Source organism: Apis mellifera, linkage group LG11, assembly GCF_003254395.2.
Source record: "Apis mellifera strain DH4 linkage group LG11, Amel_HAv3.1, whole genome shotgun sequence".
In the NCBI taxonomy this organism is placed as follows: domain Eukaryota; kingdom Metazoa; phylum Arthropoda; class Insecta; order Hymenoptera; family Apidae; genus Apis; species Apis mellifera.
Window position 1 is genome coordinate 6,582,329 of NC_037648.1, and position 20,131 is coordinate 6,602,459.

Here is a 20,131-nt window from a genome sequence, read left to right on the forward strand (position 1 = left end):
AACAATCTAGGGATATTACAAATCAAAATTATACACAATAATATGAAGATGATTCACGAATTCTATATTAATATATTTAATATAAAAATTATTTAAAAAAAAAAAATAAATTTAATGCAAATATGAGAATTTTATTATTGAAAAATATTTTTGATTAAAAAATACATAGACACACATATAATATTTATGTTTAAATAGAGAAAATTTATAATTTTTTATAAATTGTTTAAAAAATTAATTTTATTTGTAATGATTAATATTATTTCATATTTCTTATAAAATTGTCATAAGCTCCAAAAATATACAATACACAATTATTTTTATGTATATACATGCATGTATTCATTTTATGAGAAATTACTGCATAACTACATTATAAATAGTTTTTATATTTTAATTCACACATTAATATTTTAAATTTTTTTTTAATTCTGAGTTAATTATAAAAAATATATCGATTTTATAATATGAATTAATTTAAATTTTAATTTGTAGATATTAATATTGTATAACGAGTATAAAATGAATGAAAATGATAAATCTTTTCTTTAAATTAATAATCACGTAAAAATGTAAAATATATCATTTAAAATTTTATATATTTGCAAAATTTTAATTATATAATACTTTCATATTTTTGAAAATTATATATTTGTATTTCTTAAAAAAATTTCCTAAAAAAATTTGATTTATGAAAGATAGAGTATTTACAATTTATTATATGTATAAAAAAATATTATAATTCAAATCAATAGAATTTCGAAAAATATTAAAATTTAATATTGAAACTTTTATTATAAATATATTATTAAATATATTAAGTCAAATATATAAGAGATCAGATTATATAGAAAACAATTGATTTTGAAATTTTAGTTTTCACATATTGTATTTTTGTATATTAAGATATTATTTTGTAGTCAAACATAAAACTTATATTAGTATAAATATTTAAACAAATATTTACTAAACAATTCAAAGTTTATCATATTTTTTAATAAAATACAATAACAAGAAAAAATGTGTATTTTTTTAGTTAAAATATTTATAAAACTATGTGTGTGTGTGTGTGTGTGTGTGTGTGTACAAAATTTTAATTTCTAATTTTATTGTAACAATAAAGTATATAATGACATTACATATTGTAATGTATATATATATATATATATATATATGTGTATATATATATATATATATATATATATTATTAAAATTATGATTGATTTTTATATTATTAGTATAACATGTACATGTATAGTTTATCATAATATTGTTGATTTCTTATCAATTATATTTAATAATAAAATTATTATTTTTGATAGATAATCAATAATCAAATCATGAACATTTAACTTATTAAAAAAATTTATATTTTTTCAGTTCTTTAAATGCTCAAACTTTTTGAATGTATTTTATTTTGAGTATACTTATATTTTTATTATAAAATCAAATTTTATTATAATTTATATTTAATAAAATTATATATCTGTTACATAATTCGAATTTTATTATTTTATTCTATTTAACTGTTTATTTCATTGCATTATCATTATGTATATTTTTAAACCACAATGCTTTTACATTATTATATATGATAAAAAATTATCACAATAAAAATAATGTCATATATTTTTGGAGATTAATTTTCAGAGTCTAAAATTATTTTTTACAAGTATATTTCAGATATAAAAGTATTATAAAGCTATTTATTTAATAAACCTTAATTTTGAATATAGATAAGTCTATATTAAGTCACTAAAATAAATTAATAATATATGTGCGTCTGTTAAATTATACATTTATTTATGTAATTTTTATGATTTTATAAAATGTTTTGAATAGTATGACACAGAGGATCTTTATCATATTATAAATATATGTTAGAAAATTTTGTATAAATTTAACGTACAATATAATTCTATATAATATTTATTTTTATATTAAATTATTTATTATTTTTTGTTTCTCTTAAATTATAATTTATAATTTTTAATATACAGATATATTACATAAATTTTTGAATAATAATATTTTTTATTCTAACTATATGAAAACAATTAATTACTTTTGAATTACACATAATTATATATTTTCTATACATAGAATTTAGAATAAAGTTTCTATTCATCAATATATTAATCAGAATAAAGTTATTGAATTTTTATTTTATTTTACTTAAATAAAACATATTATGTTGCTGATGGTTTTTTTTATTCCTAATATATTATATTATATAAAAAGATCCTTTATGCAAATTATTTTTAAAATCATATTTTATTTTATATATTTATTATCTTTTGCCTTGTACTTTTGATAAATAGAGAAGGATATTAAAAATAAAATAAATTTAAATATATTTTTAATATTTTAGAAATATTACTAAAATTAATTTTTAAAATAAATTTATATGATGTTAAAAATTGTTTTTGATGATCAAAATTGTAAATATATAGCACATTTTTGTAAAAATATTAACATTTCATATAATTATTTAATGATATATTATCATTAATTTTTATAATTTTTTAATATTTTCGAAAGACATGGCACTATATACATATATATCAATTATATTATCATTATCAATTATATTTAAAATAAGATTTAATAGTTTTGATGATGATTTCAATCATGGTCGAAGTTCAATTATTGATATTTAAAAAATAAATAGGAACATAATTTAAATAAATCATACATTTTAAAGTAATATCATAAATCATGATTACAAATAACCAAATTTGTTTTACAATAGCATATTTATACTAGTTTTAAATAAAATTATGGCATATATATTGTATATTAATGAGATATTAAATAAATTTTAAATTATTTTAATTTATTATTTTTATATAAAATCTCTTTCTTTCTTTTTTTTTTTTTTTTTTTTTTTTTTTTTTAGTATCTAGTATCTCATTTCATATGCATTATCTCTCAAATTATAAAAATATCAAAAAATGTTTAAGATGAAATTTATATTGTTTCGAAAGAAATTTTGATCTCAAATCTTTTTTAAATGAATACGCTTTCGAAATTTCAAGTTGATCTTTATTTTTTTAAATGAAATTATATAATTTTTAATGCATTTTAATTGATGCATTTCATTAACATTATCTTTAAAAAAGTATTAATTCATATATTTCGAAAAATCAAATTAGTTTAGAAAATATTTTAACTTAAATTTTGTAAAAATATATTATATTAATATATTATATTAATGAAAAACAAGAAACATTTAAATGATATTTATCTTTTTTTTTTGTTTTCGTTTGTGCTTTTTTTATATCTTTCTTACATTTTTATTTATCTTTCATATATATGGATTAGTACTTTTTTTTACAGAATTTTTTTTATATAGATGTATATCATTATCAATAAATGAATTAATAATTATATATTATAAAAAAACAAAAGCCATCTTAAAATTTCAGAAGCAAATTACTTTTAGAAAGAAGATTTATAATTATAAATATTTTGTTTCCCTCAAAACAATTATTTTATTTCAAATATTTTTTAAAATAACTAATAATTTGGGAGATAATTAAATTTGAAAATTGAAATGGATACTCTATATACCAATATCTTGAAAAATTTTAAAAATATGAATGTTTAAAAAGTTATATATTCATACTACTATGTATTGCAAATTTAGATTAGAAATTGTTTTCCAATATGTTTAATAAATATATCAATTTATCCCTGAATAAAATTTTTTGAACAATAATTTTATTAGATAGCAATTTATTTAATTATTTTTCTTTTTAAATAGTGCATAACGAAAAAAATAAAAAAATAAATAAAAAATATTATAAGATGAATATTTTTCTCATTTCAGTGTCAAACAATTTTAAATAATTATGTTCAGAGATTAAATATATAATGAGAATATTTGTTTATAATTAGTTTTTCTTATTATTAATTATCAATAGAAGCATCCTTCATATCATCTTTACTGATATTTTGATTCATTTGATCATTTTCATATTCCACAAAATCATCAAATAAACTTGGCCATGCTTCTGCATCATCATAAATGCTAAGATCATTGCCAATACTTTCAGCAAAATTTAAAAACATATTCCATGTATCTCTAGGTATGCCTCGAACATGATGACACTCAAGAAATTTAAGCCATTTTGACAAAAGAGGTGGTTCACGTATTGTAAAAACAAGTTTCCATAAAACAATTGCCATATCAGCTGGTAATATTCTCTGACCAGAATTAACATCTAAACCAAATCGGAATGTAAATCGATAGAGATCTTTAAATAAATCATTGTTTACAGTTAATTCTTGAACAATTTCAGGTAATCTTGCTTGTATACCACGTATACTGTCTACTTTCATCATTTTCAAACCTGTTACAAATTCTTGACGTGTAAATTGGCACATCTGTTTAGCATTCAATTTCCAAGCAAGAACAAGTACTTTAAATTCATCTGGTGACAATTGTAAATCATTACAAAATCTTTCTATACCATCAGCTAAAATTACATCTTCATGCGAATCCTATAAATAAAAATAATAATAGATATCAATAAAAAAAATATTTAAAATATATAAAAAAAAAAAAATTATTTTTAAATATGAATTAAATTCCAATTATGTTTAAATAAAAAAAATTAAATATAATATAAAATATAATAATAACAATTAAATGTAACATTTTTTGAAATGTTAATGTTATATATAATTCATATATGATTAGTATAATATAATAAATTAATATAATTAAGTTAATAAAAATTTATACAAATTCTTTTATTTAAAGAAAATACTTTGAAAAAATGAATGTAATACAATACAGATATAGATTAATAAATAAAATAAAAAATTTTTATTTTTAATAAAATAAAAAAGAAAAAAATTTTTTTAAATTTTTAAAATTTTACCTTATATTGATCAAATAAAGTATTTAACTTGTTTTCTGATGGTTCTTTCTGTTGTTTTGATTCAGTAGTTGTATTAAGACCAGATGATGTTCCAGATTTACCCAATGGTGATAATCTTGCATAAAACCCTCTTGACGAACGCAAATTATTTTGTACAGTAGGCATAGATCCACAATTATCAGATCCTACATTGTTAAATGTTGATAGTGTAGTTACTGATTTTCTGTTTCCATTTATATGTGTTTCAGGCACTAAAGACCCAGTTTGTTGGCAAGAATTTAAGAATGAACCTCTCAGTTCCATTGTTTCTAAAATTGTTATGTATGTATATAAATATTAAATATATAATTAAATATAGACACACATATATATATATATATAAAATTAAATAAATAATTATATATACATTTATAAAAAATATATATTTAATAATAATATATAAATTAAATTATTAAATATAATTATTAATAAATAAATTATTAATATATAATAATATAACATATAAATTAAATATTAATAATAAATAAATACAATGATAAAATTTTATTAACTTTTATTAATTATATATAATAAAAAATAATAAAAATAAAAAAATCATATTTCTATATGTATCAATAATATATAATATCCATAATATTGATAAATATTGATATGTATGTACACATTTCAATTAAGATTATTAATAAACTTTATATAATCATAATTAATAGATATTAAATAAAATAATAAGAAATAATACAATTATGTAAAATAAAAAAATAAATAATAATCAATAAAATCATACCGTCCTTATAATCAAATGATGAAGATCTAGTGGCAGTGGCTGGTGGAAGAGACACCTTAAAGCACGAGAAACAGTTTCCCATTGATGCTGTCCGTATTTAATGTTAAAGACAATTATTCCATACATCAGTAATTCAGTCTTACATTGGCAGTCTTGATCGAAAGCTAAATATTATGAGTCAATATAATAAATATATAATAAAATAAATAAATATATTATAAATATTCGTATGTTTCTAATATATAATTTATTAAAAATTTTAAATATTATATAAAAATTATAAAAAATAATATTATATAAATATTATTATATTAATATTATAATAATACTATAAAAAAATTGTATTGACTATATAATATATAATGTGTAATATAATTATATTATTGAAAGTATAATTTACATATATAATAATATATAATAATGTTATATAATAATAGCAATATTACTATGATAAAAAAAATAAAATATATTAGAAAAATTCTTTACCTTATTATTAAAGCGGATTTTTGGTCTACCTGGGTCACAATAACCCCAGTAAAGACCCCCCGCAAAATATCTCGTTTTGCCTTCATTCATTAAATTCTCACAAAGTATTTATATTGTAATGTATCACAAGTGAAATTAATAAAATATTTCAATGTCAATCTTTTTGAATATTTCTTTTACATGACTTTTCTTTTTTGACTTTATATTTGACTAATATACTGTCATTTATATCGACGTAACCTCATTAAATAATATAATGACAGTATCATTTCATACATGAAATGTATATTTCCGCCAATTTAATTTGTATTATATATTGACGAAATCTATATATAAAATCACCAAAACAAAGATAATCTTTATACTTTAACACATAATAAAAAAGTTCCTTTAAAATGAAGCAGGAACGAAGTCTTTTTCATAAATTCAGTGTTGATATTTTATAAAAATAATAATCACTAGAAAAGACTATTAATGTTATTCAATAAAATGAGTCAGAGAAAATAAACAAATTAAATTATTTGATAGGTATTCTGATTTTAAATATTAGTTGGTGAATTATCAATACTAAGAATTCAAGATCAGTATTATATTGTATAAAATATGTGAAAATGATATTACAAATATCAATTATTGCTGTATCAATTGTTTATTTTTAAATCAATTTTATTTATATTTATAAACTTTTATTTCAAAATTATATATAAAATTAAATAATTTAACATTTTAATTTAGATTTTTTTGTAATATCTTTTTTTATTACTATTTAATAATAATAATACATGAATTAATAAATATATATATAATTATTATATTATTATGTGAATTTTTCATAAAAATAAAATGTTTTTTAGTGGTTTTAAATAAATTTCAAAATATTATAAATTAAATAATTTGATTTATTTAACAAATAAAATTTAACAAATAATTTTATAATAATTTTATAATTTTATAATTTATATTAATTTTATAGCAATTTTATAATAAATCAAACTATATAATAATAAATAAATTTATTGAATTTCTAATAAACTTTATTTAATATTATATAATATTATAATATTATATAATATTATTTTTATAAAATATTCTTATTTCTTTGAAAAATTAATATAGAATGTATAAAATTAAAAATAAATAAATATTTTTATAATCCTAATTAATACATTTTTTATTACTAATTTAATTTTATTAAATAATCATATCATAACATATAAATAACAATATTTTATGGAAAACAAATGAATTACAATTAAAAGTTCAAAAACTAATAAATTTGTAATCACATTTATAACATATTAAAACGAATATATTATATACATGATACGTATTCATTTAAGAATTTTTAATTCAAAATGAGTTGTAAAGTATTGAAATATTCTACTTGCATGATATAATTTATAATTGAAATAAATATACAAAATATTAATATATTTGTGAAATATTTTTGAAGAATCGATTCTAGAAATCAAAACAAAGATAAAAATTAATATAAAATATATAAAAATAGTGATTATTAATATTCATTAAATTATAAGCAATTTAAATTTGTATTAAATAAAACAAAATAAAAATAAAGCGAGATAATGCTATGACAAAGATAATAATATTTCACTCTATCTTGTTTTGTTTAACATAAGTTTTAATTATTTATAACTTAATAAATAAATCTTAATATTTATATTTATACATAAATCTTAATATATACCAATTTTTGAAATAAAATTTATATTATTTTATATTATATATATTAATTTAATTTATTAATTTATTATATTAATATAATTTATGTTATATTATTCTTTTCAACTCTATAATCGATTGTTTAAAAATATGCCATAAATATATATTATTATATAATTAACTAAGAATACCTCGTATAATAAAGAAAAAATATTTTGAATTAATTGTGTAAATAATTTGAATTTGACATATATAGTACTTTTATAATTTAAAAATTCAATATTCATATAACTCGCAACAAAAATCCCTAAAATTTCTTAACATTATAAATATATAACTTTCAATTCCTACAATTGAAAAAATCATTTTCAGTCATAAATTTTACACGTCAAAATTTATAAGAATATATACATATAAATTATACATTATTATTTCACATATTATACACAATATTATGTATTTACACAATGTAATTATAAAAATATTTGTCTATTAAATTCATTTATGTTTATATAAATAAATATATTACATATTTTTTTTCTTATTTTTTTTAATTAATTTCTTAAAACTTAGTTTAGAAATAAAATTAAAAATAAAAATTTTATGCAAGTAATAATAGATTTCTTAATTTCTGCATTATTTGTAAGTCATCTATAGTACATATAATAAATTATAATATATACAGTAAAATTAATTATAGTATATATTTAATAATATTTTTATAATAAAAATTAATTTAAAAGTGAAAATATTTATTTTAAAAAGATTCAAAATTGTTAAAAATTATGTAAATATATAAATCATTTCATTTAAATATAATAAAGTTTCCAATTAAAAATAAGATAATAAATATTTATTTTAAAAAAATATTTTATTACAAATTAAAAATAATTTATTATAAAAAAATAGCATTAATTAATAACTATATATAATAGTTAATTATATATAATATATATATATATATTTATATAGAATAAATTAACTTTTTTTATTTAATAATTATTTAATAAATTATTTAATAATCAATATTATAAAATTATTAAATTATTAGAATAATACATGTAAATATAGAATAATATTTAAAAATACAAATTTAAATATTTAATACAATATTTAAAATATTTTATTTTTAACTTATATAATTTTTTTTTAACATAAAATATAATAATAATAGTAAATTAAATGAATATAATTTGATTAAAAAAATTTTAAATACTTCATAAAAAATAATTTTAGAAAAATAAGCTTCGAAAAATATCAAAAAGTTATCGGATGAATACAGTATGCTACCCCCTCTATTGAAAAATGGCTCATTTCCCCTGCAGCGAATTTCTGCAGGAGTAAATACATGATGCTATTATCCCTACTACTACTGCTACATTAGTGCAGAGGTATATCACGTGACCAAGCTTTTGCCAAAGCTAAGCGTCATATCGTGGTGAGAAGTAATGCAAGTAATGCAAGTAAGTAATGCATAGATGTTTACGATTGTAAGTAAAAGATAACATTATATTATATTATATTGTATAATATTTAATATAAAATTTTAATAAAAATTTTTATTAAACATAACATTCAAAAAGACAAGATAAATAATCAATTTTAAAGTGTAGTTTTTTTATTATTTAAAATTATATATAACTTCTAAAATACATAAAATATATTATATATAATTTCTAAAATACATTTCTAAAATAATTTTTTTATTATATTTTATTATATTTTAATGAAATTAAAAATATATTAAAAATAACTTGAAATTAAAAAAATTAAATAAATATATTTATTATATTTTAATGAAATTGAAATTATATTAAAAAAAAATTTGAAATTAAAAAAATTAAATAATTTTTTAATTTTAACTTCTATAAATTTTTAATATACGATTGTCAATTTTTAATGGTAAATAAATGAATACTTATAATTGCTTTTGAAATTTAATTAATGGTAACCAATTATATTATTATTATTATAAAAAATTATAAAAAAAATTTTTTTTTAATAATAAATAAAATAAAATTTAATTATCACTTTATTTTTCTATAAAAATTATTTTTTATAAAAAATTTTTTTTATTAAAAAAAAAATTTATAATGAATAAATATATTTTTCTTTCAAATATGAATTATAAGTATATGTTATAGGTAAATATATTAAAATATATAAATATTAATATAGGTAAAACATAATTTAGTGAATTTATTAATGAAAAATGCCAGAATTACCTCGAATTACAAGATCGTTACGAATGTTCACGAATCTTGGACGTATAAAAAGTACAAAGGAACTAGAACCAAATGATTTATTTAGAAAAGAAAAAGAGCAACGTAGCAAATCTAAAAGGTATAAATTTAAAATTTTTTTTTTTATGAAGCAAAAATATTTTTTCTAATTATAGAATAACAATTTTTTAATCTATTTTATATTTTGTAATTATTAAATTATTCATAATATATTGCATTTAATCTATTTATTTATTTATAATTTATTATAATATCATTTATTATAATATTGTACATATACATATTGTAATATACATTTATGTATTACATACATATTGTGTATGTTTATATATATTATATAATTTGTATATTATATACATTGCAGTGAATTCAATTGGCAAGATTTATGTAAACATGTATCTAAAAATGTTTTATTTCATCTTAATAAACTACGCCAAATTGCTACAGAAGCACTTGGTATGTAATAATTTTAGATTATAAAATGAATTTTTAATCTAGATATTTATTTTTATTATTTTAGGGGAATGTTCTTTTGAACTTATAAATGAATTTTTAATGTTTACTTTACAATTATTAATTGATGACAAGTTGTTAACTCAAATAAAATTTAAAATTTTAAAAGAAAAAGCAGGAAATTTAAAATTCCATGATGCTAACCACATGATGAAGGTAATTTTATTTTACTATAATTATATAGTAAAATAATTTTATTTTATTATACAATAAAATTCATGTAATTTTAATATAATTTTGTTAATAATTTTGAGAAAAAATTAATGAATGTTAAAAAATAAGTATTTTTCAATTATATATTTATTATATCTTTATTGGTTCATATACAATATACATATATTACTTATGCAAATTATTATTGTTCTTAGAGATATTTCTATTGATATATTGAAAAACTGAACATGTTTGAAAAGTTTTAATATTTGAAATGTTTGAATGATATATGAAGAATAAGAACTTTTTGAGTAACAATTATTATTGAGCATTAAATTGTTTATATTAATACAATATAGGAAGTTTCAAAACTATGAATGTAAATTCAAGTCATAAGAATGGAATTAATTGAAAAATGAAGTTTTCATAAATTCAAATCAATGAATTGTAGTTTGTAAGTTTTTTATTTACGTATTTTACAAACATTCATATTTAAGAAATAATATTTTGATATATTGATAGTAATTTATATTTTATTAATGTCTTTATATATTATTTTAAATTATAAAAGTTCTTTTTAAAAATATCTTTTATATATATTTTATATATATTATATATATTATATCTTTTATATAATATATTGTAAATTTTTTAAATATTTAAATTTTTTTAAATAAATTTTTTAAATATTTTATAAATTATATTATTTTTCCAAAAACAAAATTTTATTTATTATTCAAATAATTTTTCAAAAAATAATATTATTTTAAATAATACAAAAGTCTACTAAAAATTATTTCTAAATTAAATTAGATTTTTTTAAATAATTTTTGTAAAAAACTATTTTTTTTATAGATAATTACAGAAATTCGAGAAAAATTAAACGAAGAAACTTTAATACTTATAAAAAACGGAAAAGAAAATATTAAAGTATTGGAAAATGGCTTATTTGATCCAAAATTTGAATATAAATCTGCAAGAGTATTATGGCCTGATACTAATACACTTCGTAGTATGTCTGTGGGCAACATTAATCAAAGTACAGATAATTTCTCAATGAAATATAAAAATGAAGCTACAAAATTATTTAAAACAGAAGTTTGTATTAAATTTATTTATATTAATTTTTATTTTTAAAAATAATTTAAATTATTTTCATATTTTTATTTTAGTTTGACAAGACAGCATATAAGGAAAACTTGAAATCATATCATACAAAGAATTTTGCAGATATATCTTTAGAAAAATTTGAGAAGATCATAATTACTAAATTAGGTTCTAAAAATTCAGAGAACGAATTAGTTGATTTATTAGGTTGTGAATCTATAGAATTTATTCAATATATTGTTCAACATCAGAAAAGTATTATAACTTTAAGTTCTACTCCAAAAATACAAAAAAAATGTAATATTCAAGGACCTGTGATCAGTGGCCAAGTAACAGTTCAATCTGAGAAAGAAAAACAATTACAAAAACAAATACGGAAACACGAAAAAAAATTAAATAAAACGAGTAAACGAGAAGGAAAGGGAGAGTTGGAAGAAAATGGCTTTGAACCATTAGAATTGACTTTAAAAAAAAATGAAGCATTAATAGAAATGCACACACCTATATTTAAAAAAAGTATTAATACAGATCGAGAAAAATTTCCTTTTGTGTTTGATGCTAATATGAACAGTAGAAATACAACTGGTTATGTATCAAAACAAAAAATAATGTTACCGCAAAATGTTATAAGGAAAGATACAGAAACATTTGAAGAAATTTTTATACCTATTCCAGAATCTCAACCACTTGATGTAGATTATAAACCTATTATGGTATCTTCATTGGATGATATTGGACAAATGGCTTTTAATGGCATTGAATCATTAAATCGAATACAAAGTATTGTGTTCGATGTAGCATATCATACTAATGAGAATTTATTAATTTGTGCTCCAACAGGAGCTGGAAAGACTAATGTTGCTATGTTAACTATAGTACATCAATTAAAGCAACATATTGAATATGGTCAATTAATGAAAAATCAGTTCAAAATAATTTATGTAACTCCAATGAAAGCTTTAGCAGCTGAAATGACAGCAAATTTTAGCAAAAAACTTCATTGTCTTGGTATATCTGTTCGCGAGTTAACTGGAGATATGCAATTAACCAAATCGGAAATTCAACAAACACAGATGATTGTTACCACACCAGAAAAGTGGGATGTTGTTACTAGAAAAGGTACTGGAGATATTTCTCTCACAAGTATTGTAAAACTGTTAATTATTGATGAAGTACATTTGTTACATGGTGATAGAGGACCTGTGGTTGAAGCCTTAGTTGCTCGAACTTTGAGACAAGTAGAATCTTCTCAAAGTATGATCAGAATTGTTGGTCTTTCTGCAACATTGCCAAATTATGTAGATGTTGCAAGATTTTTAAGAGTGAATTCAAACATAGGACTTTTTTATTTTGATCATCGATTTCGACCAGTACCACTTAGTCAAGCGTTTATTGGTGTAAAAGCATCATCATCATTACAAGAAATGAATTACATGGATAATGTATGTTACAATAATGTTATAGATATGGTACGTCAAGGATATCAAGTAATGGTATTTGTACATGCACGAAATGCTACTGTTAGAATGGCAAATACACTAAAAGATTTAGCAATAAAACATGGTACACTTAAATTATTTATACCTGAAGGTCAAACAAAATTTATAAATAAAGCTTTTGCTAAATCACGTACGAAGTATTTAAGTGAATTATTTAATAATGGATTATCAGTACATCATGCTGGTTTATTACGTTCAGAGAGAAATTTAATTGAAAAATATTTTGCAGATGGTTTAATTAAAGTATTAGTATGTACGTCAACATTAGCTTGGGGTGTAAATCTACCTGCCCATGCTGTTATTATAAGAGGAACAGAAATATATGACGCAAAACATGGTTCTTATATTGACTTAGATATATTAGATGTTTTACAAATTTTTGGTCGTGCTGGTAGACCACAATTTGATGTATCTGGTCATGCTGTTATTATTACTTCCCATAATAAATTATACCATTACTTATCATTATTAACAAATCAAATACCTATAGAAAGCAATTTCATTAAATATTTAGCTGATAATTTAAATGCTGAAATTGCATTGGGTACAATATCGAATGTAGAAGAAGCAATAAAATGGTTAAGTTATACTTATTTATTCGTTCGAATGAAATTAAATTTTCATTTTTATGGAATTCCTTATCGAGTTATTTTGGAAGATCAAAATTTAGAACAAAAAAGAAGAGAACTAATTGATCAAGCAGCTAAAGCATTAGATGAAGCTAAAATGATTCGATATAATATAAATACTGGAGATCTGAGCACAACAAATTTAGGACGAATTGCGAGCCATTTTTATCTTAAATATGACACTATTAAAATTTTTAATACACTTCTAAAACCAATTATGACTGAAGCAGAAATATTTTCTATGATATCATATTCTCAAGAATTTGAACAATTAAAAGTGCGAGATGATGAAATGGAGGAATTACAATATTTATTTGAAGAATATTGTAATATTACAGTCCAAGGTGGTGTTGAAAATATATATGGTAAAGTTAATATATTATTACAAACGTATTTGTCACATGGTAGAGTTAATGCGTTTTCATTAATATCTGATCAAGCATATATTGTACAAAATGCAGGACGGATATTTCGAGCGTTGTTTGAAATTATGTTAGGACAAAATAATGCAATAATGGCTGGTCGTTTATTAGAAATAGCAAAAGTACTCGAAATACAACAATGGAGTGATAGAAGTCCTCTATGTCAATTTTCTTGTTTATCTTTAGAAATTATTGACAAGATAGAACAATATGATTTAACAGTTGAAAGATTAAATAATATGAATGTTAAAGAAATTGGAGATATTTTGCGTAATCAGAAAGAAGCAATATTGGTGAAAAAATGTTGCAAAGAATTACCTGCATTAGAAATGGAATCAAATTTACAACCTATTACTCGTACAGTTTTAAGAATACATTTAAAAATATATCCTCAATTTCATTGGAATGATAATGTTCATGGTAAAACTTCAGAACCATTCTGGATATGGATAGAAGATCCAGATAATAATTTTATTTATCATCATGAATATTTTACTATGACAAGAAAAATGGTTTACAATAATCTTGCACAAGAACTTGTGATGACAATACCATTGCATGAACCATTGCCTACTCAATACATAGTAAGAGCAATAAGTGATCGCTGGTTGGGTTCTGAATATATGTTACCTTTAACATTTCATGATTTAATTTTACCTGAAGTATATCCACCATATACTGATTTGTTAGAAGTACAACCTCTGCCAATAAAAGCATTGAAAGAACCATTATTTGAAAAACTTTATAAATTTTCTCATTTTAATCCAATACAGACACAAATTTTTCATTGTTTGTATCATACAGACAATAACGTCCTATTAGGAGCTCCAACTGGTTCAGGAAAAACAATTGCTGCGGAAATTGCAATGTTTAGAGTATTTAAACAATATCCAACGCAAAAAATTGTATATATTGCACCATTGAAAGCTTTAGTAAGAGAACGAATGAAAGATTGGAAAATTAGATTTGAAGAACAATTAGGAAAAAAAGTAATAGAATTAACTGGAGATGTATCACCAGATATTAAAGTTATAGCAAATGCAAATATTATTATAACTACTCCAGAAAAATGGGATGGTATTAGTAGAAGTTGGCAAACAAGACTTTATGTCAAAAATGTTGCGCTTATTATTATAGATGAAATACATTTATTAGGGGAAGATCGTGGACCAGTATTAGAAGTTATTATTTCAAGAACTAATTTTATTTCTAGTCATACTTTAAAAAAATTAAGAGTTATTGGACTTTCTACAGCATTAGCTAATGCAGTAGATTTAGCTAATTGGCTTGGTATTAAAGAGATGGGTCTTTATAATTTTCGTCCATCTGTACGACCTGTACCATTAGATATTCATATAACTGGATTCCCAGGGAAAAATTATTGTCCTCGAATGGCAACAATGAATAGACCAACTTTTCAAGCAATTAAACAACATGCTCCAACTAGTCCGGCTTTAGTATTTGTTTCATCACGTAGACAAACACGTTTAACTGCATTAGATTTGATTGCATATCTTGCAGGAGAAGATAATCCTAAGCAATGGTTACATATGAGAGAAGAAGAAATGAATAACATTCTAAGTCATATACGAGATTCAAATTTGAAACTTACACTTGCTTTTGGAATTGGACTTCATCATGCAGGTTTTCAGGAAAGAGATAGAAAAATTGTCGAAGAATTATTTGTTAACAATAAAATTCAGGTATGTGGTTTAATGGATATTAATTTTATTTTTGTTTAATATGATAAAATTAAATAAATATTGAATATAATAAAGTAAAAAATAATGAAATTAGTAATATTTTTTTATAAAAATTTTGTCTTTTTTTTAAATTTTGATATGAAATTACATGATTAATACAATATAATTATTTAAAATTATAAATTATAAAAATATGTTTAGGTATTGATTACAACAGCTACTTTAGCTTGGGGAGTTAATTTCCCTGCACACTTAGTTGTAATAAAAGGAACAGAATATTATGATGGCAAACAACACCGTTATGTAGACATGCCAATCACAGATGTACTACAAATGATGGGTCGTGCAGGAAGACCCCAGTTTGATAATTCAGGAGTGGCAGTAGTTTTAGTACACGATTTAAAAAAAAATTATTATAAGAAATTTTTACATCATCCATTTCCAGTAGAATCAAGTTTATTAGCTGTTCTGCCAGATCATATAAATGCTGAAATTGTAGCTAATACAATTAAAAATAAACAAGAATTATTAGATTATTTAACATGGACATATTTTTTTAGAAGGTTAATGAAAAATCCTAGATATTACAATTTAAGTATTTTAGAACCTTATGCTATTAATCAATATCTCTCTTCTTTGGTTGATAATACACTAAAAGTATTAATAGATTCATATTGTGTGGCATTTGATGAGGTAAATAAAATACAATTAAAATTATTTCTATATTTTATTCTATAATTAATAATTTTATTTCACATTAAAATAATTTATAATTTATTAATTTTAGGAAGAACAAATTTTATATCCACTTTCAATGGGTAAAATAGCATCATTTTATTACTTATCGCATCATACTATGTTAATGTTTGTACAATCATTACAAGAATCTCTTACATTGGAGCAATGTTTACATATTTTATGTAATTCTTATGAATATAATGAATTACCAGTAAGACACAATGAAGAATTATTGAATGAGTAAAGTATTATTTTTAATAATAAAAAGAAAAATATTTTATTTTATTCTAATTAATATTAATAAATGATGATTTTTATTCTAATCTTTGAACAGGGAATTAAGTAAAATGTGCCGTTATCAAATAGATAATTACTCATATAATTCTCCTCATACCAAAGCATTTTTATTACTTCAAGCACATTTCTCAAGACTTCCCTTACCATGTGTAGATTATTTTACTGATTTAAAATCAGTTCTTGATCAGGCAATTAGGATTATACAAGTATGTATAATTAAAAAAAAATATTGTATTTTACATAAGATTATTTAAAAATTTATTATATGTTAATATACAATGATATTTATTAATATGCATAAATTATTAAAAAGACATAAAATTAAAATAATTTTTAATTCCAACATAATTTAAAACATGAATATCTTTATATTTGTTGATCTTAATATCTTTTTTATATTTTATATTTTTATAATGTGAAAATATAAATTACAAAAAAAATATAACACATTTTCTGCATTTTTTATTATATCCATAGCTGTTTTAAAAATATTATTAATTTTAATATAAGTATAAAAATATTGTGTGTGTATATATATATATATATATATATATAAAATTAAAATATTTTCAATATTATTATATGTATAAAATATGTTTATTTTTAGGCAATGATAGATGCAGTTGCAGATCATGGATGGTTAGCAAATACAATTATGATAATGAACATACTTCAAATGATTATTCAAGCTCGATGGATTGATGAATCAGCAATTATTACATTGCCATGTGTAAATTCAGAACATTTAGAATTATTTTCAACATTATCGCTTACTCTTCCTGAATTATGTTTCAATATGCACAACAAAGATATTAAAATACTTAGAAAAGTACTTAATAAAAGTTTTTCGCAAGAACAAATATATCAGGTAAATATGTTCAATTTTTAATATTATAAAACAATATTTCATAGAATAATTTTTATAATTTTATAATCTATTCATTAAGATGAATCAATTATATATTTTCATATTTCTGAAATTTTATATAATTTCCATATTAGAAATATATATATATATATTAATCTTTTAGATATATCAAGTAATAAAAGAAATGCCAATGCTCTGTATTAAGTTAAGCTTAGAAAGTTATGATGAAGATAATGATAATAATAAACAAAAAAATCAAATATTTATACCTCTAAAATCTGATAATTTGGATTATATAAATATTCACAAGGATCAAGATTACATATTAAATATTATAATGAAAAGAAAAAATAAATCTAATAATTTAAAAGCACACTGTCCTTTGTTTCAAAAAGGAAAGGATGAAGGTTGGTTTTTAATTTTAGGTAATGTTTCTGATAAAGAATTATTAGTTCTAAAACGAGCATCTGCAATAAATGAACAACGGAAATATCAATTACAATTCACAGCTCCATCAAAATTAGGTAATTTTATTTTTCTTTATATCTATAATTATTTATCTATGTATTATATTATAGTAATTATCTTCTTTTTTTTTTTTTTCACTAAAAATTTAATTTTTTTTAAGGACAAACAACTTTAACGTTTTATTTGATTTCCGATTGTTACATAGGACTGGATCAACAGTATGATATAAAAATAAATGTAATATCTTAATATAAATTTTATTTTACTTAGCAAATATGTTAGTTTCTTCTACGAGATAAATATAAGCAAATTATTTTGATAAAATCTATTGTAATTTTATTAATTTATAAAGATATTTAATAGTTGTAAGTATACAAGATGTAATTAAATATACATATTTAAATTCATTTATTTTTTTTTGAAAGTGCATATAAATATATATATATATATATATATATCTTATTTATTAAATGACTATGAAATTGTTTTATATTTTTTATACAAATGCATATCTTATCAATTTAGTGATATATAATACAAAGATAAAAAAAAAATATCTCCAAAGGATCAGTTTATAATTTCATATATTATGTATTAATAAATACAATTTTATATAAAATAAAGAATTATAGATAAAATTATATCCAATGTTATATTCATTTATTATAGTTTATTTTATTACAAAACGAACTCATGTATAATTTAATACAAAATGTTTTATTTTAACATTGATACTTTATTAAAAGTAAAAGAATATCAATAATAGTTACATATTATGTAAATATTTTTTCACACTGATCCTCCTTTACATTTATATTTGATATTATAACAATACAGTATTTATTTATAATTTCTTACACTAACGAGGAATAACAAGATAATGAGGAGTAGGAAGGATATGAGATCATTTCATTGCTTTGTTTTAAAGAAAACATGATTAAGTTGTATGTGCTATTTATCTGTAATATTTTATTTAATATTGATCAATTGCAGATTGTTCATTCTAATGATCTAGAAGAGATGTATTTTATCTTTAAGTTTATAATCCCTGAGATAAAAAATGCAATTTATGTCAAAATATTTTCTATTTATTAATTTTCCTAATATTTATTGTCATATAATCAGAATAATAATAATAAAAAATTAAACATTATAAAATTATATATAAATAAAAATTTAATTTTTAAAAAAAATAATATATATAAATAATAATTTTATATTAACAATATTTTTAATTTATAAAATTACAATTAACATAGTCAAATATAATAAACATTCCTCTATATCTAAATTATAATTTATAAATATTTCAATGTTTCTTAACACTTTATAAACAAAATATAGTTATTTTTTTTATTATGATTTCAACTTATTTAAAACTTCAAATTAATAACATCATACTAACATCATAGTAAAATAATATTAAATATTTTTTGTTATTTCTTTTACAAATTTTAAAGCTATAATAAAATCAATCAAATAAATTGATAATTAAATTTTTCTCTTTTTCATCAATAGATTAAACCTTCTGCTTTTTTAATATATATAAAATGCATTTTGTATATTTATTATTTCTGTAATTATAATTGTAATTACTAATCAAAGCAAAGAAATATTTAAGCTCCTTCCATAATAGAAATTTGGAAGTA

At 19.2% G+C, this 20,131-nt stretch overlaps 2 protein-coding genes across 7 annotated transcripts; one reads left to right on the top strand and one right to left on the bottom strand.

The window, feature by feature from the left end:
- Window positions 1-3,834: 3,834 nt before the first annotated feature.
- LOC102654871 (DCN1-like protein 3) lies at window positions 3,835-6,597 on the bottom strand. Its single transcript, XM_006571834.3, has 4 exons — window positions 6,160-6,597; window positions 5,674-5,837; window positions 4,890-5,197; window positions 3,835-4,506 (listed from the first exon to the last, which is right to left on the bottom strand). The coding sequence occupies exons 2-4, from the start codon at window positions 5,753-5,755 to the stop codon at window positions 3,913-3,915; spliced, it is 984 nt and encodes a 327-aa protein (XP_006571897.1). The 5' UTR covers window positions 5,756-5,837; window positions 6,160-6,597; the 3' UTR covers window positions 3,835-3,912.
- Window positions 6,598-9,069: 2,472 nt separating this feature from the next.
- Window positions 9,070-18,806, top strand: LOC552814 (activating signal cointegrator 1 complex subunit 3). Of its 6 annotated transcripts, none has more exons than XM_026443881.1 (12): window positions 9,070-9,332; window positions 10,021-10,185; window positions 10,450-10,541; window positions 10,606-10,754; window positions 11,607-11,849; window positions 11,924-16,111; window positions 16,313-16,804; window positions 16,899-17,089; window positions 17,184-17,352; window positions 17,754-18,014; window positions 18,178-18,538; window positions 18,643-18,806. In XM_026443881.1, exons 2-12 carry the CDS (start codon window positions 10,055-10,057, stop codon window positions 18,729-18,731), a joined length of 6,366 nt encoding a protein of 2,121 aa, XP_026299666.1. In that variant the 5' UTR covers window positions 9,070-9,332; window positions 10,021-10,054; the 3' UTR covers window positions 18,732-18,806. The 6 variants fall into 6 exon arrangements, with proteins under 6 accessions (XP_026299666.1, XP_026299665.1, XP_026299667.1 ...); XM_026443880.1 differs by having other exon boundaries at window positions 9,070-9,305; XM_026443882.1 differs by having other exon boundaries at window positions 9,070-9,296.
- Window positions 18,807-20,131: the final 1,325 nt, after the last annotated feature.